General features: G+C 39.1%; 1 protein-coding gene across 1 annotated transcript in view; it reads right to left on the bottom strand.

Annotated features, from left to right (window-relative positions):
* The window catches only part of GRIN2B (glutamate ionotropic receptor NMDA type subunit 2B), a 1,006,559-nt gene that overhangs the window by 93,620 nt on the left and 887,272 nt on the right, over positions 1 to 25,667 (bottom strand). Inside the window, exons 8-10 of the mRNA XM_082265422.1 lie at positions 23,862 to 24,015; positions 10,864 to 10,989; positions 10,446 to 10,675 (exon numbers count right to left, since the gene is read on the bottom strand). Coding sequence (XP_082121548.1) covers positions 10,446 to 10,675; positions 10,864 to 10,989; positions 23,862 to 24,015 — 510 coding nt within the window. The remainder of the gene's footprint in view (positions 1 to 10,445; positions 10,676 to 10,863; positions 10,990 to 23,861; positions 24,016 to 25,667) is intronic.

The following is a 25,667-nucleotide window of genomic DNA, read 5'->3' as shown; positions in this document are numbered from 1 at the left end:
AAGTCTCAGGTGTTGGATTACGGAATAATCGGTTCCTCATTGAGGAAAATGAAGTTAATGACACAAACCTGCGAGCAATCGCATCAATCAACCAGGATTTGTCTGTCTATTAAAAGTAACCGATTTCCGTCATCCATCACTACGGTTATGAGTAAGCGGCCGTGTGTGCCGTGAAACGCGTTAACCTTGGATTACCTGTTCCCTGCACTGTCTGTCTACTTATGATTTTGAAGAATAAAGAGACATTATTGCTTTCATTCACCTGAGTGCGGTTCCACTACTTCTCTTGCAATAAGATGCCCCAACCAAGGTGACCAGTGCAGATGTACATAAATATTGCTGTGCCAAGCAAACCAATGATAATGTGCATAAACTGGATAAAAATGAATACATTAATATAAAAGCTGATAAAGTCTCTGATGCAACGCGTACGGGGGAGGAGCCTACTCGCAGTACGTCTGTCTCCAGGAGGTTCTGTTAATACGAATGATCTGCTGCCCGCACTGCTTAACTGCTAGAGAATGTGAGTTCATTTACTTTCTGTCTTGGCAATAAAAATCTTTCAAACTGAGAGCATTAGATTCCATCTCCTTTTTTTCTCCCTGCTGAGCGCTGCTGTGAACAATACCGCACTGGGAGGGCAGGCTAGGTGGAGAGAGTGGAGATAACAGATTGTCGATCTGAACGATATCTGTGCGTGTATGACTCCTTGGAGTCTTTGTTTTGAGGTGAGCTGCTAAATTAACACTGTCACTGGGAGCACCTGTCTGAAGTGTGGAGCACTGGCACTTTAATCATTAAATACAGATGAAGATCTAAAGAGTCTTTATTTGGATTGATTTCTTTGATTACTTAATTTTGAACTTTTGGAATTTATTATTCACCTGATCACCAAACACTGGGACTTTTGTTGCGCTTTTGCACTTTATATTAGCATTCATTTGCTTTTATATTAATGTATTAATTTTTATCCAGTTTATGCACATTATCATTGGTTTGCTTGGCACAACAATATTTATGTACATTTATTGATTTTTTTTCACTTGGCGCAGCAATATTGTTTATTAATTTATTAATTTAATAAGGATGACATGGGGTTCTCACATTTGTAGTTTGAGAATCTCTGGTGTGTTTATTGTCAGTGGAGAAAACTGTGTTGTAAGTTTTCTCCGGGCTTTGTAATCCCAGATCTGGGCCTGGGGTTTGAAGGTTCCAAATAATCTTGGGTGGGACAGATCCTTTAAGCCTGTGTCCAGATTTTACTAGACATCTGCAGCCTGTGGCAGTGCACAGGTATGTGGGGTCATTATAAGCCAGGTTCGAGAGTAGCTGAAGAGAGAATCTGTGTAAATATAGTGGTGTGCTCAAGCCAGGAGGAGTGACCTGCTTGGGAGACGAGACCTTATGTTTGGGGGACTTCTTGCCCATAGGACTGGAAAAGTCAGGACAGGTACACTGGTCTGGGGAGACAAAAACATGTGAGGTGACTAGCAAGTCCACAGAGGCTGGAGGGTGTCCTGTGTTCCTAAGAAGTGGGAGAGCCTGGGGTGCTGGGAGAACCCTGTCCAGAGGTCAAAAGTGGATCCATGCATTGAGGTGCTGCAAGCATAGGGGAGCCTGAAGAGTCCATGGTCAGAAACCAAAGAGAGTAGCAGTGCTGCTTACAGGTGGCTCTGCATTTGCGTTGAAAACCTTGTGTTGTGAAGACTTTACATTTTTGTTTCAAAAAAAGTGGGCTGCTGTGCCCTTAAACACAGTTCTCACTGATGTGGACTCACTACCTCTGAGCTAACCAACCCTTATATCACAGATAGTACTGAGGCATTATGGCTGGAGTTACATATGGAAGTGAATATTGTAAAGGTAAATATTGGAGTGTGTTACAAGCCCCCAGTATTAATGAGAAGGTAAAGATTAGTGTTGGGCAAGCAGTTCAGATCGAGCATACGTTTGGTCCGAACATTGCCTGTCCAGGTAGGCGAACACTCGAAATTGCAGAGCGCTCGGCGGGATGTTCGCTCGCCGAGCGCCCCACAGTGCACTGTGCGTTGCACAGTACTTTCTAGGGCCCAAAATGGTCAATGCACCTGACCACTAGTGTGAGTGTAGTGTGTCAGTGTAGTGTGAGTATAGTGTAATGTGAGTGTAGTGTGAGTGTAGTGCAGAGTTTAACAAGATTACATTTAGTACTGTATACAGTGCTGTATACACATTTCTTTTTTGGTTGCTGCATCTTTTTTTTTTTTTTGTTCTCCTCTGTCCCCTTTTTTTAAAATTATCAGCTGCAGTTTTTTCTTACTGCAACTCTGGTGTTACCCAATTTTTTATTAAAATATATATGTTTTTTTTTTTTTACAGTTTTTCCATTTCTGTCAGCGGCAGACCTCAATTCAATAAAGTGCATCCAATCATCCATTTCCTGTTATTTATAAAATTTGGGTAATAAGCCCCCCCATCATGACTGGGAGGCCAACAAGGAGTTCCAATGCCATTTTGAGAGGGCCAGCAGTGTCTGTGTCCACATGCAAAGGTGGACGTGGTCCGTCCTCAGGCAGGGCACGTTTGTCTCTGTTTAGTGATGTTGCCCATGCTATCCAGCCACAGCATGCAGAGGAGGTAGTGGACTGGCTTACTCAACCATCTTCATCCTCCTCATCATCTATCACCCAAGCTGACACTATTTTGCAGTCCACCGCAGTTGTCAGAGCAGCCTATTCTGCCTCCTTGTCCACAGCTACTCCTGCCACAGCCCCAATATTATGCATGGAGAAGTCAACTGAATTATTTGACCACAGCGTCAGCCATTTGCTTCTTGAGAGTGCACAGGTTGAGGAAGGGAGTAGCATGAGCCTACAGAGAGGGGATAATACTGATAAACAACAAATCTTGTATCTCCATGAACTTGGGCATTGGAGTACTATAATTTGGCTTCTTCACATAAGGCTTGCTCCCTGTGGTGCAAAACGTTGTTATTTCCATCCAAAGTCTGCCAAAGAGACACCAGAATTTATCCAAAAATTCTCTAATCTTTTTCAGAGTGCACTAAAATGTGGCCTCATCATACAGACTGGCTCCCCAAGCCATTGTTTACAAAATAAAGAAAGCTTGCAGCAGGGAAAATCTATTTATATGTATTTTTTTTATGTTACTGTATATATGTCAGTTTTGCTGCAGCAGGTTCTATACCCAGTACAGATGGGTCACTTTTCCGGCAGACTAAGGGGACCCCCCAAGCACTATATTTAATTGAGTTTTTCATTCTCATGGTTTAACTTTAGGAGTCATTAAATTACTGCTCCTTTAAAAACAATATCGTTTTAAAAAATGTTTTGCATTGATAAATGTCCCCCAGGGCAATACTCGGACCCCATACCCTTTTTATGGCCAATAACTTGCATATAAGCCTTGAAAATGGGAACTTTTGATTTTTCCAGTTCAGGTCATTGGGGTTGGGGTTCGGGGCCAAATGTCCCTATTTGGGGCGTTTTGGTGGGGAACTGAACATGGGGGTGTGCGGACCATTATTAGTAAAGATTTTCTGTAGCTGCTTACACACAAAGGGGGCTATTAGGACAATTGTAAAAATGGGAGATTTTTAACTCACATCAAAGTTACTGGTGTAATGGCAGAGATATAACAGTTAAAGCTGAACTCTAGCTTTTGTTACACTTTACATAGTTTGTTTGGGCCAAGCTAAGTGATGCATTTCAAATTTTTTTTAGTCCTCGGCACCCAGGGCTGTCAACTTCCACATCCTGACGGCAGCATCTGCATCATATGGTGGACGATTATGTAGGGACAAAAACAGAGATGGATTGGAGAGCTTTCCAGTTTATGAGCCACTGGGTTACTGGGGCAAGAGAATAGACCACTGGCCAGAACTTGCCCAGTATGCAAATGAGCTGCTGGGCTGCCCTGCATCTAGCGTGCTTTCCGAACGGCATTCAGTGCTGCCAGAGGTTTTGTTACGGATAACAGAGCACGTCGTTCAACCGACTCTGTGGTCTAGCTGACATTTATCAAAATGATAGAAAATCCAGTCCTGGATTACCAGCAGCTATGAAGCCCCTGATGGTGATGCCGCTGATTAAGTGTTTTTGGGATGTGGAATCTCTGCAAGACTTCTAGGCTGTCTAACGTTGTGGGTGTTGATTTAATCTCTAAAACATTTTTTGGTGTAGGTTTCATGGACACAATTAACACCCAAAGACCAACTTTTCACACCTGTTTGACAGGTGCATATCATTTACATTTTTGACAGCAAGACCAATTCTTGCTTTCATCAAGAGTACCTCTATAGGGTTCTGGTGTGAAGGAAGCACAGACTCCCAAAACCCTATTTCTTCGCACCTGTTTGACAGGTGCATATCATTTCAATTTTTTACAGCAAGGCCAATTCTTACTTTCATCAAGAGTACCTCTATAGGGTTATGATGTGAAGGCACCTCCGACACCCAAAGACAAATTTTTCCATACCTGTTACTTCTATCCAAAGTCTGCAGAAGAGACACCAGAATTTATCCAAAAAATCTCTAATCTTGTTCCCAGTGCACTATATTGTAGCCTCATCATACAGACTGGCTCCCCAAGCCGTTTTTTGCAAAATAAAGAACGCTTGCAGGGAAAATGTCATTTTTTTGGCTGTATAATTGAAAATATTGCTGCAGCAGCTTTTATACATGGCACAGATGTGCCACTTTACAGGCAGACTAAAAGGACCCCACAAGCACTCTATTGAAATTAATTTTTCATTTTTATTGTTAGTTCTCAATTTTTATGCTTTCACTTTAAGCATTAGTAAATCACTGCTCATTTAAAAATGACCCACATAACCATTGTATGCCCAATTACTTGCATATAAGCCTTCAAAATGGGCACTTTTGATTTTTCCAGTTCAGGTCCTATAGACTTAAATAGGGTTTGTTATACGCTTCCGAACTTTCACGATTTTCTGGTGCGAACCAAACAGGGCATCTTTAGGGATATATTTATTTTTCTTCACATGGTTGTAACCTGTATTGTTACACATCCATGTATTAATACTTCTGATTTCGCTCATCACACATATCAATCTATAGTCCTGTAAACATCACCTTTGGAGTAGGCTGCTGCTACATTGTAGACCCATCAATGCTCCTTTTTTGTCAGTGTGAAACATTGATATTTAGTAGAGTGAGTTGGACACAATTGACTCTACAGACGGCTATTCAAGGTGAATCAGCAGGCAGATAACCCATCAATCACAAGCTTTCAGCCAATCAGGCACAATTAGATCATACACATATAGATCATTGATGCAAACCGAGCAACCAAACCATTGAGGAGGGAGCCTAGTTTTTACTGTAGTGGGTCACAGGGGGAGGCTTCAAGTTGAGTGGGATTGCTCTAAAGTAACCAGAGTGGGGTGGGCTGTCTTGGGCTCTTTAGGAGGGAGGAGTTTCGAGGGTACCCGGGTGAGGCTGAGGAGATATACCCCAAGTGGTTTTGTGAGGAGGGGTTCCTCATCTTTGCCACTGTTTCTCGACTTATGTGAGTACAAATAAATTATACATTTTGTTTTAAACCTGGTAGCCTTTGTAGGTGCATATTCCTTTGGTGGTTGTTTTTTGTACTACAGCATACACCAATACAAGGGCTGCATTTGCCCACACATGTAACACATGTGCATCTATGTGCGCACAAACACAGCCCTCACATGGGTGTACACTTTAATACGCCTGTGTGAATGAGGCTTAAGAGTCTGTTGTGTATTTTTAAGAGAATTTCACACCAATTTTAGAATGTTATTTTTCCTCACTTTATGGGGCTGGGTTTTTTTTTTGGCCATATACTGTGTCTCTTCTGGGTCAGAAGAGTGCATTTACTTGTACTCTTCTGTAACCCAGAATAAGCCTTACAGGCAGTTGGTTTAGTCTCTCTGCGCTCTGCTGGGAGCTTAAGCCAGCCAGTGCCCCCTCTCCTGCCTGGCACTCCAGTGTGAGCTGGAAGGGCAGAGTGGAGAGCTGTGACTGACAGTCATCACTATCTGCTCAGAGCAGACCCAAGAACTGAGCGGTCATGTGATCACTGAGTTCTTGGGCTTAGAGCCAACGGGGGGACAGCTTGCAGCATCACAACCCAAAGAATGGTGTCACATATTTACCTATTTACCATCCAGGATCTATCCCTGGCACAATATTCCTGTACACAATATACACACACACTGTTTTTACTGAATAATGTGTTTTTTTCCCCCAAAATAATATGTATACTGTATATATATATATATTATATATAACAACCACGCGACCACATGTATATAAAAAGTAAGACTGCTGCAAGCATTGACATGTGTCCCCACACTCAAGAGAAATGAATACAAATATAATGATTAATTATAGTTTAGAATTATTTTTTTTTTTATTTTTACAAAAAAAATTAAAAATGTATATATACACTGTACATGTGTGTATATATATATATATATATATATATATATAAAAAACAACACATGTTGTTTATCCCACCACAAAACCAAATGTGAATAAACAGTCAGGTTGCTGCTAGCACTCAAGAGAAATGTATAAAAATATAAAAATGCAGCGCTATTTGTTCTTTTTGATATAGATCCACACAATATTAACCCTATAATTCACATGTATGTCTACACCTGAAACATAACCCGAAATATCAGTAGGAAAGGTAGAACCCTCTTAATAGTCCACCTAAAGAAAATGTGTTTAAACCACAATGATTAAAATGGGATAACCTCCATATAAATCTTACAGTGTAACCTCCTTTCAATAGGGGAACGTTAAGTGTAATATATTGGTGATGGTGACACCCCCTCATTACAATACATAGTTACATAGTTACATAGTAGGTGAGGTTGAATAAAGACAATAGTCCATCCAGTTCAACCTGTGTAGGTGTGTGTGGCTGTAATCATCTCACATACCCCTGAATGTTCTGATCCTTGAGATGTAAGTCTAAGAGTCTTTTGAAAGCCACCATACTACCCGCAGAAACCACCTCTTGTGGTAGAGAATTCCACAATCTTGTTGCCCTAACAGCAAAGAACCCTCCTCGTTGCCTGAGTTTAAAACGCTTCTCCTCTAATCGCATTGTATGCCCTCGAGTCCTCATGCAATCCCTTCGAATGAACAGCTTTTTTTCTAAGCTGGGATCCCCATTAAGATATTTATAAATTGCTATCATGTCCCCCCTCAGACGTCTCTTCTCCAGGGAGAATAAATCGAGCGATTGTAGACGCTCTTCATAGTCAAGGTCCTCCAATCCCCTAATTAGTTTAGTTGCCCTTCTCTGGACTCTCTCCAGCTCCAACACATCCCTCCTGAGGACTGGCGACCAGAACTGGACGGAATACTCCAGATGCGGTCGGACCAGAGTTTTATAAAGTGGAAGGAATATAGTCTTATCTCTGGAATACATCCCTTTCTTTATGCATGCTAATGTTCTGCTGGCTTTGGCAGCTGCCGCTTGACATTGCATGCTGTTGCCTAATATATCATCAACCAAGACTCCCAGATCCTTCTCCATTTTTGATTCCCCCAAGGGTTCCCCTCCTAACGTGTATTGTGTTTTTATGTTTTTAGTCCCCAAGTGCAAAACCTTACACTTCTCCACGTTAAACCTCATTTGCCATGTCGTTGCCCACTCTGTAATTTTGTCCAGGTGATTCTGTAGGATATCTGCTTCATGCTGTGTAGTTATTGCCCTGGCCAATTTTGTGTCATCTGCAAAAACTGATATCGAACTCCTGATCCCGACCTCAATGTTGTTACAAAAACTTTCAATTCACAAAATCAAAAATCCGTGTTTTTATATAAAAATAAATGATGGTAAACACCTCAGATTTGTGTCTCCACTAACACAAAATGATCATATGGTAATATTGCAATAATTCAGTTACATATTTACTCTGGTTGAAAAAAGACAGAAGTCTATCTAATTCAACCAATAAAAGGGGGGAAAAAATAAAAATCATACAATCCTATACACACAATCCTATAATATGTCTACAAATTGAAATATTGCACATGAAAAAAGTCCCCAATTCAAATCCTCTAGCCACCATGCAGATGTTTTCTTGATTTTAAACACCATGTGAAGTCCTCCACCATAGGCATAACCTGGTCCACAAGGGCCTTTCCATTTAAGTTTGATAAATCTTTCCAGTCAAGGATATCTCCAGATGTATCAACTTCAGAATGCATGTACGTATGCTTCTCCCAAAAACATCACCCTCCATTAACACTTTTGTTATTCCGAAGAAATAGCATATTTATACATATTTATATGTTATTAAATGTGTGTGCTTTTACAATATTTTTTGGACATAGTTTGGAAGAATTTCTTACAGCACCTGCCCTTACTATTGAGAAACAGATTGGGGAAATGCTTCTCCAGTCTGTATTCGCTTTGATGCTGTCACTTTGGTGGTTGGGATGGAAGGAGGGAGGGGGTGAGCAAGGGGAGGAAGCCAAGTAAGAGAGCGCACAAAGCCTGTGAATGCTCCCAGGGTGGAAGGAGGAGGTAATGTATGCGCACTCTATAGACTCATCTGCCGAGATGGCAATTGGTAAGTGAAGTCTGTGCAGAGTAGAGACCCACAGCCACGCTAGTTTTAAAAACAAACAGCTATGAGACAGAACCTGCACACTAGGATTCCAGCAAGAGGGCAAATGTAAATGGATTTCTGGGCCCATGTTTGCTTTTATGCTGCATGTAAGGATGTCTCCAACTTACAAGCAGACCTTCATGTGCTGTTCAATTTGGCAACTATGTGGAAAATGAGGTTTAATGCTGATTAAGTGAAAGTTATGCACTTAGTGGCTAAAAATATGCAGCATCATACATTCTAGGAGGAGAACAAGTAATTGATTGAAAAGGATATTGGTGTTCTGAGGTACATTACCATATCTGTACAAAGCTTTAGTTAAGCTGGCAAAACACTGCCCAAATTTCTGCAGATTTCTAATGAAGTAGAGATCGCGATGTTACTGCTCTGCCACACTACCTTGTGCAATTCAGATAATGTTTTGCATTCATTGACAAAATTAGCTAGAAAATGCTAAGTTTTCTCTAAATTGTGCCTGTTCACAGAACCCAGAAATTAGTGGCGATCCCTGCTGTAGTGGTTCCTACTACAGTGATTTCCAGCTTTCACAGGGATGGTACATACATACTTACATAACTAGGCCAATATAACTCACCAAAAAAAGTCATATCTGGAATTCATATTTAACTGAAAAACATATAGGGCTCTTTCACACGGCCGCTCCGTGTGAAAGATCCGCTGCGGGACTTTTTTTTTTCACGGAGCGGATGACATTTCTGTCATCCGCTCCGTATGTCCGCATATCATCCCATCCGTTTGCGGATGATATGCGGACATAATGTAAGTCTATGGGCATTGCGGATGTCATCGGATGACACCGCTGACATCCGATTTTCCTTCCTTTCCGTTTTTTACACAGAGGAAAAATAGGGTTCTGTTCCGTTCCAAAAAACGGAACAGAACTGAAAGGAAGAAAATCGGATGTCAGCGGATGGTATTCCGCTGACATCTGCAATGCCATTGACTTACATTATGTCCGCAAATCATCCGCAAAAAAATAGGATGATTTGCGGACAAGCGGAGCGGCCGTGTGAAAGAGCCCTTATTCTCTCTTGAGAAGAGACATTTAATCTGGAGAAATGATCAATCTGAATAAATACCCAAGGGGTCCTTATAGTGAACTTTGAGCAAAGCAATTCACTTTAAGGCCATTGAAATGTGTACACAAACAGAGGTTTAACCTCTACCCACAGAAAGGCTTTATCACAGTAAAAGCTATGAACATGTGGATGTGATTTTCATAGGAGCTAGTGCTAATCATTTTCCTATGGGCCCCAACAATCCATTGCTATGCATCTGGGTTTGCAAGAAATAGATACTCAGTTGTACAACAAATTTGAACAATTTAATTTCAATCAATCTGTTTTCAAAGTTCTAACTGCAGTGGTAGATTTGTATAGGTAAATCCAAAAACACCAAAATGTTGCAGCTATGCATGATCAGTATTTCTGCACCACAGAAAAGGGACCTGTACTTCGTTGTAGGAAATCTCTCTGTAAACATTTGCAGTGCACTGCCCTGAAAACATTCTGTACATCAACTACACCATGAATGATTTCCTTTTAGGTCACCAGCAAGAGTTTTTCTGATGATTAAGACTGCACATGCAGATAGTATAGTAATATGATATATATATATATATATATATATATATATATATATATATATATATATATATATATATATATATATATATATATATAAAATACTTCTTTACCTGGGAAAGAAGAAAAAAACAAATCTTATATAATACTTCTTTACCTAGGGAAGAAAGAAAACAAATCTTACATTCACAAATATTAAACTACTTTGTCTGCTCTCATACCTTTTTATCACTGAGACCGGACACCTGGTCCACATACTCTTCTTGGATCATAAAGGCAGCAAGGTTGGCTGTGTAACTTGCCAGGAAGATCACAGCAAAGAAGGCCCAAACCGATACCATAATCTTACTTGTGGTTCCCTTTGGGTTCTGCACAGGCACAGAGTTGTTGAACACCAGGCCCCAGAGAAGCCAAATGGCTTTGCCAATAGTAAATGATGGGCCACCAGGCTCTGTTGGTCAAAAAGCAAACATTGAGTACCATACAAAGATCAAAGTTTTTAGCCAAAATCAGAATTGAAAAAACATGATATCAAGGCACACGTGTACTTTGAATTTACTTTTTGGAAATAAAGACATAATTAATGTAGCAAATGGACATTTAGAAAATTGTAATGGTACAGAGATAGTGTAATCTCACCTCTTCCATCTGCAAGGCACCTGTTGTACCCCACTGGGCTAAAATATTCAAATACGAATACAGCCACAGCAGACACAATAAGAAGCATGACAAACATCATCACCCAGACATCTGCACTGAATGGCTCTAAGGAGAGAATTATTAGAAAAAAGGTAGATCATTAATGTTTACATAAAAGTGAACAGCAAAGTTCTCTGTGATCAATAGTGAATGAACATTCTAATGATGAAAAAGGCAAATCATAAATATAACTATTAGTTATTTTAAAAACAAAATGCATTTTTCTAGTGAGAGGATGATAATGGATTAAATATTCTCAGGAGAGAAAAACAATGGATGACTGGCTCTAAAGATAGCAAAATGTCCCATGTTAAAGTGGTCTGTGACTGATTTATGTACAAGTCTAGGATGTATCTATGTCATGGAACTTCAATTAACAGGAGGTAGAAATTTCCAACATTTCCTTCATACAGTATGTATATTGTGACATTTACTAACACATTCAACTTCAGTAATATCACAGACTGATCAGTGAAGGGGTTGTGCAAGACTTCCTTTGTGACGTTATGTATGCAGAAACAGCGTTTACACTTACAAATGTCAAGGTAATGTACATACAGTACATGAGGAAAAATTATCCATACTTTTTTGAAAGATGGTGGATGTGTAGTTGCAAAGAAAAACAAAAACTACATTTCTAATTTCTCCTAAAGGGTTTCTATAACCAAAACCAAAAATGTACGATCTTGCAGCTTACGAGTCCTTAGATGGGGTGACATCAGCTTCATTTTTAAGGCTACAGTATTTTTTCTTTATTTTTACCTGGTTATCCTGCCAGCAACATACTTTTTGTCCTAGGATAACTGTGCTCACTGACTGTACTGTATCCACAGAGTAACAGTGGGGTTGATTTCCTAAAACTGGAGAGTGCAGAATCTGGTGCAGCCGTGCATGGTAGCCAATCAGCTTCTAACCTCAGCTTGTTCAATGAAGCTTTGACAAAAACTGGAAGCTGATCAGTTTAATTACAGAGCTGTACCAGATTTTGCTTGCTCCAGTTTTAGTAAATCCACCCCAGGGTTGTCACCATTAGATTGCTTGTTCCTGATTTGGACAGCAAAAACAATGTCAGTTAAGATCAACACTAGGCGAACAGGAAGAAGCTATCAGAGAACAATTGCATTGCAGTACCCTAAAAAAACTGGATGACCAAGAGAATAGGAACAGGCGGAATAAGGTCTGCACAAGAGAAGCCTGAAGCGACAAGAGATGGGGATCTTTGGGACATGGTGCGAGGTATATTTAACATCCTATTGGGTAAACCAGTGACATCCCCCCCAAGCTTTAATTGGGTGCATCAAGCCTTGTGCATGCTTTTTCTCTACCGACACACCAAGAGACATTATTTGTCGCTTTCATCTTTCATTACTACAAAGGAAAATAAAAAAAACGTGCAAAAACTCAGGGATAACCCTACTATTGACTTTGATGGTGCATATATTACTGTGTTTTCGGATCCAGCCACAGCCAGAGAAACTGTGCAGAGCCGCAGAACACTGTCACCCCTGCTGGACAAGCTATGTGTCACTAACATTGCAAACCCTAGAAGTTTTCTGGCTTGCTTGATTGCATGCAAAGATGGACACTTGGTTGTTCTTACTATTCCTGAGAAATGAAAGTCCTCCTTTGCTGATCTCCATCTCAACCCACCAAGACACCATGCCAACATTTACCACTCTCCCAGTGTGCCAATGGCAGAAATCATAAAAAAAAAAGATGCTCTGACACATCCATTCAAAATGGGTGAAATCTTTCTGTGTCTCCCAATCTATCCTGCCATATACTTCTAGAACATTTGCTTGTTTGCAAATCGCTGTATATGTTTCTACAACTCAGTCTTCCTTCTGTTGTTAATTAACCAAGTTTGATTTGGTACACATGTTATGGACATACAGGGGGAAATGTACTAAAATTGGAGCATGCAAAATCTGGTGCAGCTTTGCAAAAAAAAAAAAAAAAAAAACAATAAGCTTCCAGATTTTTCTGTCAAAGCTTATTTTAACAAGGTAGAGTTAGAAGCTGATTGGCTACCATGCAAACTGCACCAGATTCTAAATGCACTTGTTTTTGTCAATTTCCCCCACATTGTTCTCCTCCAGGCATTTTTTGCTCAAGTTGTATGGGTCCCAATGTATCTTCACAAGATTATTGATTAGCCCTGCTGGATGCAGGGCCTAATGTTGACAAACTCTGGTCCATATGGACATGGCCATTTAACCTCAGACCATTGATCAGTGGTCCCCCTCCTAAGGTACCCCCCAGCCAATAGGCTTTTATTATGGCGCCCTTAGTGCTACCTTTTGTATATGATTTTTTTCTACTTTATTTCTTAATAATAACTGCATTTTTTTTTTTTGCATAAAAACTTACCATAGTCGACACTTGCTGTATGTTTATCTTTGTATGCTTTCAGTCCCTTGTGTTTCCTTCTTTTCCTTTTCCCTCTTGCTTTCCTTATTTTATTTTATTCCCTTCCCCTTAACTTCACACCCAGCTATGGCAGACTGCATTTGAAATGCCTCTCATGCTCCTATAGTGACTGTTCACTTAATCTCTTATAATGCAAGAGGGATAAATACTCCAGGAAACAGACATCACATTTACAAAGAATTAAAATGTCTGATATTGTGATATAACATTTCTTAAAGAAAGGAATTAGGAACACAATACTTCCACCAGACTTCACTCCCTTTATTATTCTACCTGGTATTATAGGTTACCAGACACTAATAAAGCAAAAGGGGCCACTATTTGATTTCACAAAAAAAATCCCTTATGCTTTCTGGTAAGTGTGCTGATCTATACAGGGGATATTTGTTTCTTAAAGACATCTAATCTTCTCTAAACCACCTTTTTCACAAATCCTTATGAAATTTACTGAATTTGCCACATTACTTATTGTTATGGCTGGAGATAAACATAATCTTGAATACCTTATTATACATTATGTCTCATAGCATAAGTTTAAAAACAATGCTAATCCACCCAACGCCTCTTCACCAGTACAGAGAAAGTTTTGATTTGGTGTACAGGGGCTACCTCATGGGCAATCTTAGACATTTTGGTCTCAGATCTAAAATGCACCACTGATTCTTAGCCTTATATGAGCATAAATCTTGTTTATTGACATATTGAACAAATGTTTTACACTTTATAATGTCGCCCCTGCTCTCTAGAACCACTCCTGTCCTCCATTAAGCAAAACCCAAATATCCATGGGATTCAGATTAGTGAACAAATATGCTTCATATGCAGAAGACATTTTATATACAACAACCCCTATATCCCTCCCTAATTTAATGACGGCCCTTTCCTTGCTCATGAAGGATTATTTCGGATCTCAAAATTCTTTTAAACAAGTCAGAACTTTTTAATCTAATGCTTTTCAGGTTTGAGGTTAGGAGGCTTAAAGCACATTTTCCATTCGTCTGGAAACCTCAAAACATTAAATATTTAGGCATTTATTAAACCCACTGCATAATGTATTTTATCCAACCCAGCTACTTACCTCTTAAAATTTAAATCCAAAGGATCTTCAAAGATAACCCCCATACCAGTCTTTGTTAGGCCAAATTAATGTGATCAAAGTTAATGTAATTTTGAGGGTTCTTGTTCCAGACAAAAGCAAGTTTTACAACTCAAGTTTTTTTAAGTACATATGTGGCGTAGACGAAACCAAGGATCTCCACACATGCCTACTATGCTATCTATGTTTAAACAAACAGGTGGACCAGCACTGCCATATCTCAAGCATTATTACCAAGCAGCAGATTTGACTAGGATTTCTAACTGTAAATATGCTGATCATTCTAAATTATTAACCTAGAATATGTTTTGAGTAACACCACTCTCCACAATTTTCCTTAGATTCCTAAAAAAACATAGGTTGCTCTCACCCCACACCTCACTACTGACTATCTCATCACTGGCAATATGGGATGCATTTTAAGCTCAGCATAAATGGCATTACAGTTCACCTTCACTGCCACTGCTAGATCATGCATACTTTCTCCCAGGCCTTCTGGAATATCAGTTTTACACTTGGACACCAGACGCCCTAGACTTTAACACTAAACAGTTTGAGACTTTGTGATCAAACCTCGATTAGAATTTAAGGGACTCCACTCAAATATTAACTATAGATAAATGTGCATATGATAAATATGCTTAAATAACTACCTCAATTAATTCAAACATTACCAAAGCTAAAGCATACCCTAAAAGAGCTGAATCCTTTTGAACTCATCCCTTGAGCCTTCAAGTGAGAGCATATCTCAATTTTATAAAGACATTTTACAATTAGGATTGCCGTCTTACCCTGGATTCCTTTCCCAGTGGGAAACAGACCTTCATGAGCAGATATCATAATATCAAATATCTTCTAAGATGGCAGAATAAACTCCCATCTCAATGGTATAATACCTTAGCCAAATTGCACGCAATGTTCCTTGAAACATCTCCTTGTTATGTTGCAAAGGCTGAAGTAAGACAGTAACACATGAACATACATGGTGGGACTGCCCAATTTTGAATCTTTTTTGGAGTGAATTGTCCAAATTGATTGAACCCATTTAGGGCTTCCTGCTTGAAGGTAACCCCTGGATTATCTCACTTCATTGTACAGACCAGCCAGCAGGCTGATACAAATGATCCATTACCTCAATTTATTTATTGCTGCAAAGTCTCACATTTCATTTTTCTGGAACAGGATGAATGCCCCTGCTATACAGTTATGGCTTTAGAAAATTGACCACAGCGGTTGTAATTCTCAAAAGGACCTCCAAAAAGGCATGAACTTGCAGGATTACCTTTAAAACAACTTCTTCTTACCTGGGAATTGTATCAAGTATATATTTCCTTTTATTCTTATACCTCTACTACTAACTCTTTCTTTAAAGGTACATCATCGTCCATATTCTAAAATTGTTTATATGATGCCTGTACTGTCATCAGTGTGTGCTTATTCCCATTATTAGTACTTAATACACATCCAGGCTTTCTATTAACCAACATTTGTTCTTCATCTAAACTGGACGTACTTCTTGAAAAATCTTTAAACAGTTATTAAACCCCTCAAAAAACCCAGCTCAGAGTTCTGGTGTTAGCATGGCAAAAATGTATTTTATTTATCCATTGTTCCTGAGAACATTTTTATTCACATATCAGGATCATATACCAATAAATCAATGAGTTAGAACATGTTTCTTTTACCTTATAGCAAACAGAGACTTTCTTTGTACTGTTCTAATAATCTTGTTAGTGGGTCATATCAAAGAAGGAAGATAATTCTGATTACTATGTTAATACAAAGCTGGGCTTTAGATGGAAGGTCATCTCTACATTTCAACATAATTTATCCGTAGTCAGTAGTAGGAGGTCCACCAGGTAAGCTATTAATAAGGTGGAATTCATAGATAATAGTAGTATTCTTTCTGGAGAAAGCTATAGTTGAAAATCAGATCATAAAACAATCTATTAGATGACCCTGAATAAAAATAGGATACAGAGCATAAAGAAAACCTGTATTGAGAATTTAAAGGCCACCACTGCAGAACTCATTCTGAAAATGCTAATTTACAAGATCTGTCTTTCTTTCTTATTTTTTATCTAAGACTTAACCAATGGTTAGTTTTAAAGCTTTGATTCAAAGTGATGCTATTTCACAGAGTAAGGCCAGGGCTACACTCCTTACTTGTAGAAAATGTAAATTAATTAGCTGCTTATATGATAATGGGTAGCAAATAGTTAAAATGTATTAGTACGTAGCAAAGAGATTTAAAGCAAACCTTAACATGAAATGCAAGGTTTGCTTATTAAAGCTGAATTCCAGAAATTCAGCCACTTTGATAAATGTACATGCATACTGTGAGTTAGGTTCAATGAGGTGAATAGCGCCTCCTGGATGTATCTCTTTTTTTTAATTTTACAGATGACAGGTATATGGATGGCACTCCAAGAGAAGACATTCAGTGCTTTTAGTGGAGAAAAGCACACAGAGCAGCTATGCCTGCCCCTCCTCTCTGTTGCCCGTTCACAGAAGCCTTTGCATTTTGTGAACAAGTTCACATAAAACAAAGGCTTCTATGACTAAACAGAAGGAATGGAGAGGCATCATAGCAGCTGCATCAACTCTGCCCTTGAAGAAGCTGAGAACAGATTATCCATCATTCAAGCTCTGGAAGCTATCTTCCTGAAGCACAATAAACTTGGACTTAAAGTGTTTGTTACCCCCCCAAAAAATAGAGATTCTGTTTCCTTATAACAGGTTAAACAGCACAGCACTTGTGCTGTCTAACCTGCCCCTCTGGAAACTGTAAAAAACACTTTCTGTGTCCCCCCTCTCTGTGCTGACCACGATAATCATAGCTAATAAGCCCTGACCACCATGGTCTGCCTGCGTGCCTCCGTCATCCGCAGCTCTCCTCTCTGCTCTTCCCCCATCCTGCCTGTCAGCTCCGTGTGTCTGTGGCTGTGTCTCTGTCTCTGCCCCCCCCCCCCCCGGCTGCTGCTGGTAATAAACCAGTCAAATGTCACTGCCATCCCCTCTCTGTTAAGCTCCTATTCTGCACTGTATAACTGCTTGTAAGAAACTATGCCTCTATATACAGTTTTGAGAAGTGTCTTTAGGTCTGTCACATGACTCCTGGTCTTTCAAATACTACAATCCAGGGCTACAGCAGGAGGAACCAAGTGGCCAGCTCGGCGGTCACGTGACTTAGAGGGAGAGCTCGGCTCCTCCTGCTGTAGCCGTGAATTGTGTTATCAGAGCAGCCGGGAGTCACTTGACAGACCTAAAGACACTTTTTAAAAAGTATTTAGAGGCATTGTTTCATACAAACAGTTACACAATGCAGGATAGAAGATTAAATGAGAGGGTCTGGCAGCCATGCAAACGTTTAGGATTGCAAACCCTTTAACTCATAGTATGCCTGCATTTGTTACAAATTTGCTAAAAACCCTGAGTTCAGCTTTAAGTTTGGCCCCACTCCCCTGTATCAATTGTGATAGTACTTGAAAATTACCTTTAACAAAAAAAGTTAGAATATATATTTACCTTACCTTATGGGAATATTCCTGGGGAATACAAAGTAGCCAAAAGCTCATGAGAAGACACTTTCACTCAGTTCAAGAGTATCTCCTCACGAGATTTAGGGTGCTAGCACTTCCCAGGATCTTGCTGAATGGAGCAAAATATCACCTGTGCCTAGGCATCACAGGAAAAAGACAGACTAAAGTGATATTAAACCCAACAACAAATAAGTAATATATTGCAGCTTGCCAATCCTTTGACTTTTAATTTTTTTTATTGAAAATAGATTACAGAGTATCAAAGGGAACAAAGGCCAGAGCCCTGGCAAGAGCAGTAGAACATGAGCATAGTAAATGGTGCAAAAGATAAGAAATAAGGCTACACATAGCCTCACTGGTAGCGTTTGTGCCATATAGTACTCAGAACAGTGTTTACAAAGTGTAAGAAAACAAGGGAATACTCAAACAGTCCCAGGAACCAGGGAGCCCGGTGGGGTCCAATATAAAAAGATGCAAACTGCGAACAAATATGAGGTCTGGCCCAACACATGGAACAGAAAATAAAACTCCCAAAATGTGAAAGGGAAGACCCCAGCCAGGGGAGAAAAGAAAGGAGGAAGAGGAGAAAGTGAGCAAGAGCATCAGGACATGGAAAGGAAACCCATAGAGGGAGCCCAAATGGGCAACTAAATGGAAAAGGGAACCCACTTGTTATCAAGCACCTTCCTAAAGCTCTATATGAACATAGCTGGCCTATGGTTCCCATACTTTCCCAAACCATTTAATAGTGTCAATAATAATGCCAAGTTTGAGTCCCATGCATGCATATAAGGTAATTTAGTATCAGTGGCGAGCAAGAGTCGAACGATATTTGAAATCCCCACCTGCCCTTGGATCCCTTGTACACCATTTCTCATAGGGGGTCACCTTAGGATCCCTAGTTACTGCGGGCCCAAGGAGAGCATAAAGTGTGAAATGTTATAAAGTCTCAGTGAAAGGCATCTTCAGTTTAGCTCTACAATGGGACAAGGTAAAAGAACCACAGGGAGTGGGAAAATGACCAGTCCAATACAGGAACTTTTTTAGCCACCAGCAGAAAGCCTCTGGATCCTGGCCAGGGGGAAATGCTGGATTGTTGAAAAGATGAGCCAATGGATGAAAAGAGGAAGTTAGGTTAGTACTGGACCGCACTTGATCCCAGATGGCCAATGAATGAGATAAGGTAAGGGCAAGAATGGGGGGGGGGGTCTACTCTTCCCAGGTTGTCATTTAACATAGTCTAATGGAAGCTTGTTAACCACTGTCCGTTCCAAAGCCACCTCGTCAATAACATAAACATAAGATGAGGGAGGCCAAGACCTTTTTGAGAGCAAAGAGCACCTGTTTTGAAAGTCTTTGGCCCTTGTCGCCCCAGGCATGATGTAGAAGCTTAGATTGAAATTGCATGAGATCTGCTCCAACAATCGATATGGGTAGGAAGCAAAAGCAGTACAGCAAGTGTGGTAATACGGTTATCTTGATAGAGTGGATTCTAGCCAGCCGGGACAGCTTGCCAATCCTTTAATGTGGTAGCTGCATTCATTTTCTTTTTTTCAGGATATTTTCTTTATTTCGCCTAGTGATCCAGCCATTAACACACTTCGTGTCTTATGGTGCCTGCATTCTAGATGAAGTAGTAAAGCAGACATTTTTTGACACGAGTATTGTCAGTCTGACGGTGGGGTAATGTTAGACTAGCAGATTTAGATGGGCTTGACTAATATATCAAAGCTTTAATCCAGCTAACTCTTTATAAGAAGTTACAGCAAATATATTTTTCTATATGGGATAAAGGTTTATATAAATGAAGAGAAGCCAAACATTGTAAGTACCAGTGCCAGTGTTAAATAGTATGTCTCAGCCCTTTATTTGCCAACTTATTTAAAGTAAATTGGAAAATAACAGACTTACTGGCTGGATCACCAGGTGAAAAAAAAGGAAAATTACTTAAAAAAAAAAAAAGAAATAGAATGCAGTCATCACATCTAAAAAATGGTGAGTTGCAATTCAATAAATATTTATTCTTGGTGTGTCCCTTTAAAATAAGTATATAATCTAACATTTTTTCCTTACCAGTACATTTTTGAGGCACTATCATTCAGCAATTTTTATAGAAGGAGGAAGTGTTGGACCTAATAGGCACTCCTTGTATTATCACAAGTGCAGCCCTAGCCTAAATGCGTCACAGTCTTTGCAACACAGAGCTGGAGAGCAATGTTTAGTTTCTGCCACCACAAGATTTAGGAGTGTGTCTATGGGAATGTTTGACCATTCTTCCAGAAGCGCATTTGTGATGTGGACAAGAAGGCCTGGCTCGCAGTCTCCTCTCTAATTCATTCCAAAGGTGTTCTATCAGGTTGAGGTCAGGACTCTGTAAGGCAAGTCAAGTTCCTCCTCCCAAAAACTTACTCATCCATGTCTTTATGGACCTTGCTTTGTACACTGGTGTGCAGTCATGTTGGAACAGGAAGGGCAATCCCCAAACTGTTCCCACAAAGTTGGGACCATGAAATTGTCCAAAATGTCTTGGTATGCTGATGTCTTAAAAGTTCTCTTCACTGGAACTAAGGGGCCAAGAACAACCCCCACACCATAAACCCCCCTCCACCAAATTATTTGGACCAGCGTACAAAGCAAGGTCCATAAATACATGAAAAAGCGAGATTGGGGTGGAAGAACTTGACTGGCCTGCACAGGGTCCTGACCTCAGCCCGACAGAACACCTTCGGGATAAATTAGTGGAGACTGCGAGCCAGGCCTTCTTGTCCAACATCAGTGCCGGACCTGATGTTGCGCTTCTAGAAGAATGGTCAAACATTCACAAAGACACACTCCTAAGCCTTGTGGACAACCTTCCCAGAAGAGTTAAAGCTGCTATAGCTGCAAAGGGTGGGCCAACTCAATATTGAACTCTACGGACTATGACTGGGATGTCATTAAGGTTCATGTGTGTGTGTGAAGTTATGCGTCCTAATATATTTGGTAATATAGTATATATATATATATATATATATATATATATATATATATATACACTGTATATATATATATATATATATATATATATATATATATATAAACTTTATAAACTATACAATATAACAGATCATCAAAATTGGTTCATCCGTTTTAAGTCATAATAAATATGCTTTATAGATATACAGTATACTAATAAATCCCCCATTACTACTGTGTGAACAAATCATTTAATTTCACATGTATAGCTAAGTATTTTAAAAGAGTAAAAAAAAAAAAAAAAAAAAACTACTCTGTTGGATCAGTGAAAAATGAATTCAAACAAAATTTCAGAAGTCAGGAGTGTGTGACATGCCTGTGGCCTTGGGGCTTCCTGATTGGACTGGACTAATACTGAATTGCTACTGCTAAGACCATCATTTTCTGCTGCAAAGACTAAGATAAAGTTAAGATAAGAAACTCCAACTATTCTTTAGCCACCACTCACACTGTGTTTTTCAGCTTGTTTCCCTATGATCAACTATGTTTAACACGCAGAATCCCATTCTTTTAATCAGGGGTCTTCAAACTATGGCCCTCCAGTTGTTCAGGAACTACAATTCCCATCATGCCTAGTCATGTCTGTGATTGTCAGAGTTTTACAATGCCTCATTGGATGTGTAGTTCCACAACAGCTAGAGGGCCTTAGTTTGAGGACCCCTGCTTTTAAATGTCCCTGTCCACACTTCTCTCAGTCACACTGTACTCTACAACCTGCACTGAAAAAATGACATAACCTTTTTTAAAGTATATTTAAGCCTTTTTGCCTCCATAGAATGCAATATGTATTCCTGAAAACTCTTTCTTTAGAATTGCTCCCCTGCCCTTGACAATCCTAGGAAGCAAATACCCAAAGTTTGATACACAAGCAAATATACTTGCATAAAGCTTGAATAACACCCTAAAAAATGCTTAAAAATGACTAGGAATACTAGGAATGCTCAGGTAATGCAAGCTTACTTTAGTGTGTGTTTAATCACCAATGATACATCATAACATGTAAACTGAATCTGCATAAACCCCTTTATTGCTCTTGGTGTAACATGCTCCTAACAATTTCTGGGCCAGGGCTTCTTTACAATTAGGCTATTTGTTTTGCATGACTTATTATTTTGTAGGTGAGATACAGCAAGTCAGTTAAAAAATATATTTAAGCAAAAAGGCATTTAGGAGTCATACATCTTAAGGTTGTTAAGCATATATTCAATTTTAAAAGAAAATACTTTTTGGCAGCTTTAAAGGGTATACCCAGTTCACTAAAATTAGGTAGTCTAGTAAGAATATCTCTCTAGATCATAGGTTTCCTTCAATTTTAGACAACTCATTTTAGACTATTTAGATGTCAGGTTGACATTCCCTAATGTTTTTTTCTTACAATGAGAGTAACCTTAAGTAAATTAGGGTAAGCATAATATTTGTATGGCCATAATTTGGGAAGGCAAAAAGGTGCTTGACTCCTATTTAAATTAAATGTTCAATTTATAATAAAACAGGGTGAAGTTATAGGGAATAATGAATTAAAAATATTATAATATACAGGTTATACAAGCATCATAATATGTGCTTATATTAAAGAGGAAGTAAACTCCCCCAATAAAAACGAGGAAAAAAAAGCCCTGTAAAGAAAAAGGCATAATGAGCTAGTATGCATCGCATACTAGCTCATTATGTAGTACTTACCCTAAAACGAAGCCCCCGCAGTGCCGCCACCTCAGCGACAGGACGGCGACATGTCCGGCCGTCCTGCTTCCGGGTTCGCGTCCTCCGGCCATCTGATTGGCCGGAGGCGCGATTACATCACTCCCGCGCATGCGCGCGGGAGCCGCCGTTCACGGCACTGAGCTCTGAAGGAACGGCACGGGTGGCCGTTCCTTCAGAGCGCCTGCGCCGATGACGTCATCGGCAGTAGGCACTCTAAATATCTCCTAAACGGTGCAAGTTTAGGAGATATTTATAGCACCTATAGGTAAGCCTTAATATAGGCTTACCTATAGGTACAAGTTTGTGAGGTGGGTTTACAACCTCTTTAACTTCCTGTAAATTCCTACACAGCAGGGTTCAGGCTGGGAGAGGGATTGACAGGACTGCGGGCAAATCAGGGCTCTATTGAGCTGCAAAATGCTATCAGTCTTGTACTGAGAACATGCTTACCAGAGGGGAAAATAGAGGCATGACTCTTTGCTGTGGTACTGCTCCTTCCTTGTCTTAGCAAACATTTTTTTCCTAAAGTCACCCATTAGAGGAATGAGAACCAAAACCTATTCCAAGGGAGAAGGGGTGGGAAGCGTGATATTGACTACAAAATCTGGACTTTTGGCGAATGGTCCCAGTTTCTTAGAAACACTGCAATCCCTGTGCATTTTCCTTTAAAATGAAGAATACATAAAGAAAAAAAATGTGAGCATGCAGAATGCTTATAGTAGTAAGTTAGGACTGAATTACTTATAGGAGTAAGTTAGGGCATACATGTGGCAAATATAACTGAAATCTAGAGATAATGATCTTTGGCTGGAATTTAATTTTATGTTTGTAATTTGTCAGGGGCTCTTTTTTTTTTTGTTCTGAAAGAATTAACTTTGAATTTAATTGGCTGGTGAATCACCTAACACATTTCAGCACTGCTAAATAGGTTTGGGCCTTTATCTTTTTGTCTCTTTATTACCTTGTTTGACTATTTAAAAATGAGTCCCATGAAAGGCAAATGCAAGATTTATTGCTTAAAGAATGGAAACATTTTTGTGAAGGCAAATAATAGGTGAAAATGGTTCTAAGGACACTAATGGGGTACAAAAATATAAGTGGGTAGAATGGCAAAAAGAGAGACACGTCAATTTAATATTTGTACTGTAACTTACCAAGGAAAGCAGAGGGGGACACAGTCCCATTACTTCTTGACACCATGACACTAATACCAGTTTCTATAAATGGAACAGAAAAATCCACTACTTCTGAGCGTTCCTCATTTATGGTAAGTGACCCAACAGCCATATATGCACGTTTAGTTACCACCTAATGATTTAAGAAAATGATAACGTTAGTAAATTCTACATAACTAAAGCATCTTAATAGATATAAACAATGACCAGAACATGTCCATTAACAAATTCTAAGTGTTTTCACACTTTAAACATAATAACATTAAACTGGGAACCGTTAAAGTTCATGTTTTTGTAAAGTTAGGCATCCCATACTTTTGGTAATATAGGGTAGATGACTGCACACTCCAGAAGGATGTCAATACTTTAATAATGACCCTAAATATTATTGATCACTATGTGCCACAGATTTTAAAGCCAGTGCAAACTATATTCTAATTTAGACTGCTCCCACCTTAAAAGTAATGACAAATGTCAGAACTGTTATAAAATACAATTATATATTTTATCATTTTAATTTTGGACTGGGATGGGACAGATTTAAAACAAGTCATTGATAAAGGTCTTCACTTTAGTTTGTCTTTCCCATTCTGTTTTTCTCAACTGGAACAATTTCTACAAATTATTTCTACAAAATAATCTACAAAACATAAGGGATACATTTATTAAAGCCAACGTTTCCTTGCAGTTTCTGGACAATGGGTTTCTATTATTTCCCCCACCTGAAGCCTAGAAGAGGCTCTTCTTATTGTTCTCCAAATGGTATCTGTTTGACAAACCTTGGACCTATCAAACACCGGCCAACATCCTATGGCAAGATAAACAGAGTGTCTTCTCTTTATTGTACTAATTAACAGTAAAAGATAAATAAAACCCCTGGTCTATATTTTGAGACTTAAGAACTTACACACATGTGTATTGATGAAGTGACATTGTCTATTTACCCCGGTGAACCAAGGTCAACATCCTGGGACATTTCAGACAATGAGAGTATATTTCTACTGTATAAGTTTCTCTATATTCCAAGGTTATGAGGACACGACAACTCAAACATTTATGGATGTATTACCAAGGTAACTTTAAAGTATGTGGACATTTTTCTCAATCATGATTATTATTATTTCCATATATAAGTGCAACTTTTATAGTAAGACAGATGTGCAGTTCATTATCTGATAAGATGGAACTATTAACAACATTGAGACTCATACAGTTTTGGTGAAGATGCACCAAAAGGAACCTCGCTGTTTCCACCTCACTGTTTCCATAGACAGAATAATATAAAAGACATGATTATGACCCAAAATATCTAAAACAGGTTCAGTCATAATATTTTCGTATGCTTGTTTATTTGTACTTCTATTATATATATTTAGTGTGTTGGCATTTATAGATATTATTGAAATATTGTATGTGTGCTGCAATAGCTATAATCAAAAAGTAGTTTTGTATACCATTTTTTTATATATATATTTATTTCCTTTGTATGTGTACAACTATTATTTTAAAGGATAAGTTCACCTTTCATAAAATTACATGTTACACCCATATTCAGCGGGTAACATGTAACATGTTATAAATGCACTGGCCCCCAAACCCCCCTCCCTGATTCCCACTTCTTCTATTCACAGAGGACATGAGACTAAAATTGAATTATTTGGCATCAACACCAAACAATATGTCTGGCGGAAATCTAATACAGCTCACCATCCAAATAACAAGATGCCAACAGTAAAGCATGGAGGTGTTTCTCTGCAGCAGGGACTGGAGAACTTGTCAGGTCAG

This window comes from Pelophylax lessonae, assembly GCF_965119305.1.
Source record: "Pelophylax lessonae genome assembly, chromosome: 8".
Lineage (NCBI taxonomy): Eukaryota > Metazoa > Chordata > Amphibia > Anura > Ranidae > Pelophylax > Pelophylax lessonae.
Note: the sequence above shows the minus strand (reverse complement) of the source record. Positions and strands in the feature narration are given on the sequence as shown.